Consider the following 13,396-nt stretch of genomic DNA (forward strand, 5'->3'; position numbering starts at 1 on the left):
TGCGATTTGAACTTGTTTATTATGGCTCTAACAGTGGATTTGGGAAGGTTTAGCTTCTTTGAAATCTTATCATAGCCCTCCCCATTGGTATGGCATGCTACAACAAGCTTCCTGACGTCTTCGCTGTGTTCCTTAGTTTTAACCATGGCGATTGAAAATTATAATTTAGTCACTTATAATAGTTTAAATAAATCGCTATCTAAAAATTATCTGAAAAAAATTATTCACTGAATTAGCGTTAAACAAGCATAATATGGCTATAAAAAAGTTCAGAAAGCACGTAAACCGGAAATTGATTGATATTATACTGATACTAAAAGAAAAACAAAGCCGTGCCAATAATTTTGAACAAGGGTTTTTTGCAATTATGTTTGTTGTTCCTTTGTTATTTATTTTTTCTAAAATCCGATTGCTGCATCGGAAAGGCCAGTTAAAAATACAGAATATACTTTGTTATTTTCTTTAATTTAATCCCTTTTTTAGAATTTATTAGACAAAATTTAACTTTTATTTTACCGTGCCAATAAATATGATCATCACTGTATATATATATATATATATATATATATAATTTTCACAGCCAAACAACGTCGCAGCCCACAAGTCGAATATTTTTACTAGTATATATAATGTAAAAAATGTGTTTGCTAATGGACAGTAAGGTGTGACAATTACTTGTTAACTTACGTTGTCCCTCACCGGAAGAGATAATGCCTGGAATGATAGCAATAGGACAATTATCGAACAGATGTTACGCTACATATCTGAATTGCGCATTAAAATATAGTACAATAGTGTGAAATAGTACAGACAGACCAATGCCAAGTTTCCATTACTAATAAATATCAAGCTGTAACAATTACGTATTTGGCGTTTCCCGGGTTGATAATTTGTAGCAATTAATCTATTTTAAAAGGGACAAAAGTTTTGTCATATCAAGGAGTTACTTTCTGTATAATTTATTTGAAATAAACGCGATAATATTTCTTAAACTAGCTAGCAATTGTAATATGGCATCCTTACACTTGAATAGTTCGAAACGGTTGAGGTCAATTAAGAAGTGATATAAGCAGTACTTCGCTAAAAGCTGGTGTAGACATGAAACCTAGTTTTATGTTGGGTCGGTAGTGTAGGTTTCACCTTAAAAAATTATATCTTGTAGCATTGTAGTAACTGTGTTTCTTACGAACCCCAACGAGAGATTTTAGGATAGACTTCATTACCATATACACTAGCGGAGGGAGGTGCGCCCGGTTTTGCCCCGGCGTAAAATACGCTTAAGTATGATATCCTCATTTATCCAGATTTCGTATATATTATTATAGAGTCGTGGTTGTAAAAGTAAGAAAAAGAAAATGTATTTAGATGCAACCAAGGATGGAGCACTGTTGCCACATATGGGCAGGAGCTGCTAAAAAACAGCCTATCCTGCCTTGGCGGAGTACAAAATAGACTTCGTGGCTTAGTGGGAGATACCCTTTTCTCTTCTCTGCAAGTTCTCTCCCACAGAAGAGATGTTGCGAGCCTGTCTTTGTTTTATCGTTATTTCCATGGCAAGTGCTCGTCTGAGCTCCAATCTCTGGTCCCCCCACGCCAATCTTTCACGAAAAACACCCGTCTAGCTGAAACCACTGTCAGTAATTTCACTCACTCTTTATCTATGCCTAAATCAAAACGTAGATTCCATGAACAAAGCTTCTTTCTTAGAACTGCACGCCTGTGCAACTCTCTTCCGTTTGCCTGTTTCCTACCTGACTACAACTTGGATGTTTTCAAGTACAACATACACAAATTCCTGATGAACCGCCCCCTTAAGTAAGACATTTAAGCAAATCTCCAATACTAACAATTACTACGATACTATCCCATTGATTACTGTACACGCAATAACCCTTATCCCCGAGTGGCTTCCGGGCCTTGATAAGTGGTCACTACCATGTAAAAAAACAGTTAGATTTGAAACCGAAACTGTAGTATTCAATGCTGGTGACGTTTCCACTCTACCAACATCTGACGCACACGCACTGATTAAAAATTAAAAATTGAAAATAAACAGAGACGAATGAAAAAAAAAATGTTTAACGATGTTATTTTTTTCATTTTTAACCCATTTCTGGCCCCTTAAAAACTATTTTAACTGGCTAAAGACCCGTAAAAGAACGGTTCGTAAAACATCCATTCATTTAAGGCCCTTAGTGCCGCTCTGCGACTTTTAGTTTCGGAAGAGATAAAGTTTGAAAATATGAAGACAGACAGACAGACATATAACATTTATATATTAGATTTTTAAATAGCATTACTCGCTGTACGAGAGTAGAAGTCATTTTGAATCAAAGAGGATAAAACATTCTTGTAGAGGTTGACAATCATCCTTGACATCCATGAAATCGAAATTATGTGTCTTATTTATAACTAAAAAATATAGAAAAAATTAATAGAAATATTACAGGGTTTAGAGCTTGAATCACTTGTACGGTGTCTCCAGCAGTTCTTATGAAACACCACGTGTGTCCAATAGGATGATAAAGAGAATGCATTTATATAAATGTATTGAAATCAAAGTAAATTTAATTATATTATTTGCTCTGAATACATCATTGCCCCTCCCAAGTAAATTGAATATTGGAGAGTGTAAAAGAATGAAAACAAAAAATTAATATAGTGTTATGGAATATATAGGGGTTAGAAACGCAGGCTGTTTTGAAGGCGCTTTAGATTCGATTCACTATTGAGCCAGTTGCTTGTTTACCCTTGTTGAAGAACTGTGATATAGCGAAACTATCTGTCTGTGGATAATTGTATAATAGAGACAATTTTTCCAGTCTTGAATAAAAGATTATAGCAAGACAAACACAGATGCCACATATAATTCCAATAGGGTCACACTACTTTCCAAATACCTGACGTAAATTTTGCGGATATTATCAGTCGATTTTATTCATATCCAAAATTTCTATATTTCTGCGGAAAGTCAATTTCACCAACCAATTCATATTTATAGCAAAATATTTACACACTCATTATTTTGTCCTCTCCATTCACTCGACGAGACCGGGAAGTTTTATATATTTGCCACACTTTACGTCGTTGTCGGTGGTCCGGACTTTTACGCAAATTTATTAAAATATAAAAGCATAAATGCGACAATAATTCACGTCATTATGTTATGAAAGCAGTGATAATCAATTATTTCTAGTCTTCATGCCCAAATATTGCAAAAAATAAACATCCTACTTCGATCAACAAAATTATTTCATATACTGTACGCATTACATACTTTTCTTCATATGTGGTCTATATTAATGCTTATCACCTACAAAGTGGGTATTTATATAGAATGCGGACTGTGCTAAAGTAATGACTTTATTATTTAAAAACTTATTCTTAACAAAAGAGGTGAGAGTTTTTGTAACTATTTTTTACTTTCACTTAACGTATGATTACAAAACATATCTACACCAACGAAGCAGACCAGGATTTCGTAGAACGGAGCATAAACTGCTCTTTGCTTTGCTCAGACTTTAATATGGCCGTCTTTGATCTGGTGACCGACAGTTGTTCAGATAGCCAGTGCCCATCAATCACCGCGGGTAAACGCCAGTATCTGGAAATAACACCTTCAAAATAGCAGTAACCGCCTAAAAGGAAGAGTAACCGCCTATAAATAAGAATAACCGCCTTAAACCAGGAGTGCCCGCGAGCCCCCGTCTGTGCCCTTTCAGTGTCTGTTACTGTCTACCCCTGCCATTAAATCACAGAAACCACCTTAAAAGAAAAAATATGGATGAAATTGCCCGTTATTGGATGACAATGCCTGATAATTGAAGACGAGCAATTTACATTTTACTTCATGCCAGTGCACCGCGAGTGCCTGCTAGTGCCCACCATTGTCAAGAAATGAGAGTAATCTCCTTAAAATTGCACTAGTCATCAGTTATTGCCAATCGCCCTTATAATCATAACTGACCAACAGTGCTCGACCCTGGATGACTGTACCCACTAATGGATAAACGTAAACGACAATTAGAGACATTGGATCATACATTAGAGCAGTTCAATGGGGTGCGACACTGGTCATGATCGATAGTTGAAAAATGAAGCCAGTACCCGTCAATAAACACGAGTAACGGCCTGAATATGCTATCAAATGCAAACATCAAGAATCATAGTCCAATTCTGCTTTAAACAGAAACATTTGTTTCCAACGCAATTCTGTTTTTTCAAGGTATGAAATGTTAATTTTATGAAATTATTTTCACATAATCACTTAGATTTAAGTTAAACGTTGAAAAAGTTAAGTAAGATGGTGCAATTTTGTTTTAAAAAGAAACATCTGTCTTATAAAAGAATCTACAGTGGATTTTATAGGAAATGCCTTTCTGCTTGTGCGGAGATAAAGCTTTTCAAATTACTTTTGATGTTAAGTTGTGCAAAAGGGTTAACTTTGGTAAAAATCACACTCTTCTTTTTAAATCGGATTTTCTTTTTTGATTATCGATTTTCGATACTTATCGGACGCATTCATATTCAAAACCTACGTAAAATACTCGCGGACACTTCAAGTATCTAAGTGTAAATTTTGAAACAAATCGGCCCAGCCCTTTTTGAGTCCATAACGAACGAACTCATCGTAATATAAACTTGACCCGATTTAGTAAAACGCTCTGCGCTTAATAGATACCTCAATGGTCAGGGGAAGCAAATATGTCGGATAAAAGTCAAAGTAGTCCGAATCTTGAGATTCTTCGCACGATTATACTCAGCCACATAATCTTGGTTAACATGAAATATGAATTGCACTGATTTGGATCCATAGTTCTAATCGTTCTTCCGGTTGTACAATTATATAAGCCACACTGATGATGGCTAGTGAACCTGAAACATGCATGTGTATGAATAATAAACATTTATTTATAAAACGTCCCATTAAAACAGAGAGAGAGAGTGTGTGAGAGAGAGAGAGAGAGAGAGAGAGAGAGAGAGAGAGAGAGAGAGGTTAATATTTTTTTTATTTCGCAATACTGCGAGTTCCTCCCTTTGCATTTACTTTCTGAGATCTTCATAAAAATATGAGGTGTGTTTCTTTTACACTTAAATATGGCTGCTACGGTGTCAGAAGGGTGGAGAATATTAGGTTGAGCCTGTTGTGTTCAACTTGTGCGACTAGCGTTACAGTTATAAAACCTACATTGGTGATGATATATAGACGTGAAAAAAAAAATGTCTGTTCAGAATAAATATCTATAAAAAAATTATTATATATATATATATATATATATATATGTGTGTGTGTGTGTGTGTGTGTGTGTGTGTGTGTGTGCGTGCGTGTGATTTATTTGTTTATTTTGCCTGTAATGCATTCGAACGAAAATCACTCTACCTAAATACTAATCCGTATAAATTTTTATCTTACATAACCAGATGGAGCATGACACGCTTCCTCTCTCCCTCTCTCTCTCTCTCTCTCTCTCTCTCTCTCTCTCTTTCTCTCTCTCTTTCACACACACACACACACACACACACACACATATATATATATATATATATATATATATATATATGAGTCACGGAAAACGGGTGTTTATAAGAAAAACAAAACTGTGCGAAAACCTGTTATGTAGGTGTAAAGACTACCTTCCTCACTCCCTTTTCTTTATACCACTCGATATATATATATATATATATATATATATATATATATATATATATATATATATATATTAGGTTTATATCTCCGAAACAGCTACATGGTAAGCAGCTGAGGATCCCAGTTTTTTTTTATTTACAAAGTTTTAGTTAAGTTTTTATTTTTTCATTTTCATATAGTAAAATTCTCTTTTATAATTGAAGACGGAGAAATCGGTCTATGCAAGTGCTAAGTTTATTTCTATTTAACAATTTTAGTTTATGCATTTTTTCATCCTAATATAATTGCATTATGTTTTGTAATTACAAACGTTTTGTGGGTCGGATTATGTAGGTGCTAAGTCTGCGATAGATTAAATTTAGTTTTTGTTTGTTTCCTGTTCATTTGCCGAGAATTTAAACTGCATTCTTTATCTGTTTTACTCAAAGCTTCTTCAGGCTATATGTATATATATATATATATATATATATATATATATATATATATATATATATATATATATATATGCATACATATATGTATATATATACATACATATATATATGTATGTGTGTGTATAAATGTATATATATGAATATACATATGTATATATATACATATGCATCTGAATATTTATTTAAATGCTTTTACGTACATATATATATATATATATATATATATATATATATATATATATATATATATATATATATATATATTGGGGAAAGATGAAAACAAGCTATGCATAAAACGTATTACTAAAAATGAGGCTATTTAAACAACAAACATGACTATATTTATGCCGCTATCTCGTATATGACAAAACTCTGTTCCGTCTGCCTGCTTCCCACCTGACTACAACCTGGATGTCTTCAAGTCCAACGTAAACAAATTCATAATGAACCGCCCCCTTAAGTAAGCACTTCATTAAATCTCCACACTAACGTACTGTACTGGCAATAACCCTTATCCCTGAGTGGCTTCCGGGCCTTGATAGGTGGTGACCACCGTGTAAAAAAAGGAATAAATTAAAAAAATAAATAAGTGTAAATTGGTAGATGTAAAAGGATACATAACATTTTCACCGTTTTTCATCTTAATATACGTATTTAGGGGTTATACATTTTAAAATAAACTAATTACCGGACGTTTATACATTTTAAAATAAACTAATTACCGGACGTTTATACATTTTAAAATAAACTAATTACCGGACGTTTATACATTTTAAAATAAACTAATTACCGGACGTTTATACATTTTAAAATAAACTAATTACCGGACGTTTATACATTTTAAAATAAACTAATTACCGGACATTTATACATTTTAAAATAAACTAATTACCGGACGTTTATACATTTTAAAATAAACTAATTACCGGACGTTTATACATTTTAAAATAAACTAATTACCGGACGTTTATACATTTTAAAATAAACTAATTACCGGACGTTTATACATTTTAAAATAAACTAATTACCGGACTGTTATACATTTTAAAATAAACTAATTACCGGACGTTTATACATTTTAAAATAAACTAATTACCGGACGTTTATACATTTTAAAATAAACTAATTACCGGACGTTTATACATTTTAAAATAAACTAATTACCGGACGTTTATACATTTTAAAATAAACTAATTACCGGACGTTTATACATTTTAAAATAAACTAATTACCGGACGTTTATACATTTTAAAATAAACTAATTACCGGACGTTTATACATTTTAAAATAAACTAATTACCGGACGTAATTAAAAAATGTAGAAACCGGTGACGCTACTTTCGATTATATCTATCTAACTGTCACCCCCCTTTTTTTACTGCGCATCATGTTTTAATAAAAAATAATTTCACCATATAAATATTACCTACAATTTTTCTCTTCTCCTACCTTATAAATAATCACTGGATTCTTGGAGACGGATGTCTTACTGCATACGCATATGAACTGATCTCTGTCGCAGGTCATGCGTGAAAAATGACCTGTAACCCAAACAGAATTATTTGCACAGAAATGATAACGAGTTCTTTTCCTTACTAATTTAAAAATGTGCTTTTAGACGAACCACCCAAGACCAAAAAAAAAATCAATTTTTCATTTGCTTTATATATATATATATATATATATATATATATATATATATATATATATATATATATATATATACTAGCAAAACTAACCGTCGTTGACTGGGTTCAAAAACAGTCTACAGAAAATGGACTCTGATTTATGAAAGTATGATAGGTTATGAAAAGGAAGGGTTGTAAAGAGATAGCTTCGAATTTGGCGGTATCAAAACCAAAGCAAAATATGATGAAAGTAAAAATAAAATAGATAAACCCCATAATTTATTATACCATACCTGTTCACACTGAAACACTTATCACAATATTCTCTGGATCTATACTAAAAAAACCTTGTTAAACGTTATGACATATTTCCATTCTATGGAGGCCAGGCGCGAACGAACACCCCATAATTGTATTATACCATATTTCTTCAAACTGAAACATAATTATCAAAGTATACTTACGCAGATAGATATGAAAAGTCTTTATTAAAGTTCGTGCCTATTTCCATTCTATGGTGGCCAGGCGCGAACGCACACCCCTCAATTTTATTATACCATCCCTATTTAACTTAAAACATACTTATCAAAGTATTATTATGTACATCTATATCAAAAACCCTTGTAAACGTTTTTTTTTTATTTTTAAATTTTTTATTTCCACACTTTCTGGACCAGGCGCGTACGCAGACCCCACTATTTTAATGAATCATCATTATGCCAGATCAAACATACACATTCCTGTGTCTCGATACATCTTCTTCATTATATGTGATCAGTTTTCTATAATAGTCAACCATATAGGAGCCTATTTGTGACCAGACACACACACATACACACACAGACATTTAGCTTTGTATATATATATATATATATATATATATATATATATATATATATATATATATATATATATATATATATCAGTCTATTACTTAATGTACCTCTCATTATATTCACATATTTTTACCTTTTCTGATTCGTCTTATTTTGTTTTCCTAGTGTTCATCCCTGTGCGGCTTCGGCATCCAACGACGCCATGTCCAGTGCAATGCCGGCGAGGAACATTTGTGCGGACGCAGTACGAAACCCTCCGCACAGAAATCCTGCTTCCACCCGCCATGCGTCAACACCTGGCACGTATCTGAATGGAGTCAAGTAAGTCGAAATCAGCGTAGATGAGTTTGTTCTGAAACGCAAAATAAAAGAACAGATATTTTCCTGCCCTTGACTTTCTGGCACGAATTTATTTCATAAATTGTAATGTTATTCCAGCGATATAATGACCTTTAGACTATTTAAGTGTCATACACTATTTTTTTCCTTCTTGCTGGCTATAATATTCACACAAACTCAATATCGATGCGAAACATTTGTGTTAAAAATCTTTTTTTTACTCGAATACCCTATATATAAAGTTTAATGTCTGTAGACCAAAAACTGACGAAGGAGTTTGGTAGGCAAAATTTTTCTTAAAAATATGTACGGATACATAAATATATATATAGAAAGAGTTTTGTGTTTACACTAAACTTTTTACGCAAATATTACGCGAGGATAAATCATATAGAATATATGTATGAATATACTTACACGTAATAGTTAGCAAAGATGATCATTCCATAAGAAAACCGAAAAAAAATAATAGGAATTAATTAAAATGAATGTTTTAAAGAAAATAAATATTAGTTTTATATTTTGGAGATTAATGCAATTCCACGACTCGTATATAACAAGGTTACATTTACTTTTTAAATAAATAGAAAATAGGTTATTAATATGAATATCAATACACACACAAAAGACGTATATATATATATACATATATATACACACACACACACACACACACACATATATATATATATATATATATATATATATATATATATATATATATATATATAAGAGCACATAGTTAATAAAACATGTTAAAAACACTTTGAAAAAGAGTTTAAACAATTTTCTTATTATAAGCTCTATCTCCTATTTGGTTTTATCAAGATTTTACATCTGGTTGAGATTACTTTATAAATATTAATTTTTTAATATTTATAATATATTTATAATATACTATGTATATGAGGAGTTCGACAACGACCGCCAAATAGGCAAGACACCTATGCTGTCTCCAGTAAGACTTGCAACACGCCACCTGCCGGAATATCTCCAACTGAAGTATATCTGAAGACATGTGAATATGTATATGACTTTTCTTCCTAATATATTATTGTATACCTTTGCTTTCGTGTTCTTGTTAATTATTTGTGCAGACATAACACTAATGAAGTCATACATGACTTCTGTTGCCGGGGTTCGAATCTCTCAACTGGCCTTAAATCGTGACACGCTGCACTGATGATTCCTGAAAGGATGAATCCGTAGTGTCTGTAGGTATTTAATAATTATTATAGCAAATAATATATATATACTTTTTTACATAACATAAGCATACGTGTGAAATATATTAAAATGAAAACATATAGATAGATATATTTCTCTGAGTCGTTTCCACATAAACCTAATGATACCATCAATATACGTAGGTGTCTCTGTGATTATCTTCACTCGATTTCATATATATGATAAAAAAATATTTACTGACGAAAGTTTTATTGAGTTTTTTTTATTTTGAAAAGTGCGGCAGACGTATTATTATGACATCCGTTCGATTCACAATTACGAATTAATTCGGTTTAGTCACCACGATACGACATTAATTTATAAATATCGTATAAGACACCTTTAATAACGTAACAGCTATAACTTTGGCCAATTTTTAACAGGCAAAAATATGCTTCCATGTTGTAATAACGAACAAATATTGAATTGTAAGTAAAAGACACGGTATATATGCACGTTTTGGTTTTCAAGTAGTAATATTCAACAATTACAGAAAGCGATAAGGTAGAAAATTAATTAATCATTAGAGGGACCTGTGGAAATTCCACAGGATACTCATTCATATGTAATATATTGATGTTGGCATTCTGTGGAAATTCCACAGGATACTCATTCATATGTAATATATTGATGTTGGCATTCTGTGGAAATTCAGCGTAAATAGAGACACCCCGATATTATTGTAGCTCTTTTGTTAAAATTGCAAAAGTATTTATCTTAGCCAGCAGGGACGCCCGGCGTAGCCCGGTCGTAAAATACGCTTAAATATGATATTTTCATTCTTGCAGATTTCGTATATATTATTATAGAGTTAATTTTCTTATCGAGTCTTACATATTATAAAGTTGTGATTTCCAAAATAAAATAAATATATCAATATAACTTGGGTACATCGGCTTGAATCGAAACCGAAACCAAAACTTATGAAGAATTGTTGGTAAAATTATTTATAAAAATGAATATATGATTAGAGTGCTATTATTACAAGAAATGGAAGATCGAAATAAATCAATGATAATCGTTCACAATAAAAAAAGATGTAAATAGGGCACACAAAATAACACACACGCTGTCCTATTAATATATAGATGAAGACGACACTTGTAAATCTAGTGATTTGGTTTCGAAATCTACCGATTTGAATTAGAAAGTTAACAGGGGAGGTAATTAAGCTTTCACTTCCTCGGAAACCATATGTCAAGTCTGGGGAAGAAATTTCTAAACGTTTTGATAACAGTTAAAAAGTTATTTTCAAGAAGTTCACAAACATGTATACATGCTATGTTTATTTATGTTTTTTTTTCATTAAATGTTCTTTGTTATAATTAAGTTCTCCGCCTTTTGCTTAACCACGTGACGCAATATGTCCGACCAAACACGTAACTTTATCGAACTGCTTTTAACCTCATCGAATCTGTGTGTGTTTTTTTGTTCACCAATAATTAATTTTCTCACATTGTTTTTCGTAATTTTTGGATATGTTATTATTTGAGACCTGACAATTACGCAGGTTTCACTTGAAACGCAATATGTTTTCGTTATTATAATATAGATATATGATTAGAAAGCAAAGAAATTAGCTTTTAGAATGTACTAAGCATCGAACCTTCAACCTCCAGAAGAGTGTAACTTACATCCAGATTTTATTATGTAATCTATCCACGAATGATCAATCCTCATCTTAAAAAATCTGGAAGCATAACAAACGCCCATACAACATTTTACTTAGATCGGCCAGTAGTTAGTGAGAAAAAAATGGAACAGACACATAGACAAACAGGCAGACAGACATACAAAGAGAAATATAATTAATACTCCGCTCATCGGCAAGCCGGTACATCAGCCTTGTGAATTTCATTACAAACGTCTGATTTATTATATTAAATAACGCTGGTTTAAAATTAAATTTTAATATTTTGGGAGAGACAGAAAGATGTCGCACAATATGATGTACTGTCCATGCGCAAATTAACATTTAATTTTTATATTTTGCTAAAAAAAAACAAAAACAAAAAATGTCCAACCTCAACAAAAATAATCAAACCTTAATAATCATTATAATGCAATTATTTCCAAAAATAATGTTTTATATGAATTAATATATTTCAGTTCTGTGATAATTAAATGGTTAAATTAGGAGTTTTCATTGAATAGGGCGCATTTTATTGTACGCCGTTGGCAATTTATTTTCCCTGTTTACGACAAAGTTCTAATTAATATTAATGAATGATTTTGTCCGCACGGGGAGTAAGATTTTCATCTTGAGTTCTAATTATTATTACAGTAAAGCCGAGCCGGATTCAATACCTCCCCATAAATATTTTAATGCATTCAAGTAAAATTATATTATACATGATGTTTGAGACAAATTTACATTTAAAGAAATGAAAGTAAACAACACACACACACACACACACAGACACACACATATATATATATATATATATTACTGACGTAAAACATTTAAAAATAAAAAAAAATGTTTAAATTTCAAGGTTATTTAAATTTCAATGTTATTTCACGGAAGCCGAATTGATACGGTCCTTGCTAATTGTTATGTTTGACGTTCATCTTCGTCGCCAATTGTTATGTTTGCAGGTTGAACCAAATAGCGTATAAGGCAATACAAATGAAGACTCAACAAACAAAGGTAGATCAATAAAAAGTGTATTAGAAAAAGTATATTTACAGTATATTTACATAATGGTTGTCAAGTAAGAGAGTCTTGGCCGGAGAACATATCTGCTCTCGGCTCGGCCTTCGGTGGCTTCTGGTTAACACACACTCAGACTAACAGAGTCTTGCTATTTATGTGTAATATTATCCACGTATGTAAATGAGTGGGTGCCACCACAACACTAATGAAACCAGAGATCGCTTCTGACTCTGGGTTCGGATCTATCGACTGATGTTAATCGTGACACTCTGCACTGAACTTTCCCGAAAAAAATTAACACTAGTGTCTGTGGGTATTTAATAATTATTATAGTAAATAATTATGTCAGTCCCTTTAAGAAACTCATTTCTTATCGTTGAACACTTTTAGTTGAATTAAGTCGGTCAATTTAGCTCTAAGGGAACGATCATCATATAATGGTTAGATCATTCTGACTGACGTAAAAACATTTAAATATAAAATGTTTAAATTTCAACGCTATTTCACGCGGTTACCGATAGTCGAATGGATACGGTCCTTGCTAATCAAACCAGAGATGGCTTGTGTCGCCGGATTTGAATCTATCGACTGGTGTTAATCGTGACACTTTGCACTGAAGATTCCCGAAA

The 13,396-nt window shown here is 32.2% G+C and overlaps 1 protein-coding gene across 1 annotated transcript in view; it reads left to right on the forward strand.

The window, feature by feature from the left end:
• LOC145285922 (ADAMTS-like protein 2) overlaps positions 1-13,396 on the forward strand; it is a 525,770-nt gene that overhangs the window by 412,767 nt on the left and 99,607 nt on the right. The window contains exon 13 of the mRNA XM_080134423.1: positions 8,711-8,866. Coding sequence (XP_079990549.1) covers positions 8,711-8,866 — 156 coding nt within the window. The remainder of the gene's footprint in view (positions 1-8,710; positions 8,867-13,396) is intronic.

The sequence above is a fragment of the Euprymna scolopes genome, chromosome 10, assembly GCF_053919585.1.
Source record: "Euprymna scolopes isolate OS-2025 chromosome 10, ASM5391958v1, whole genome shotgun sequence".
Classification (NCBI taxonomy): Eukaryota; Metazoa; Mollusca; class Cephalopoda; order Sepiida; family Sepiolidae; genus Euprymna; species Euprymna scolopes.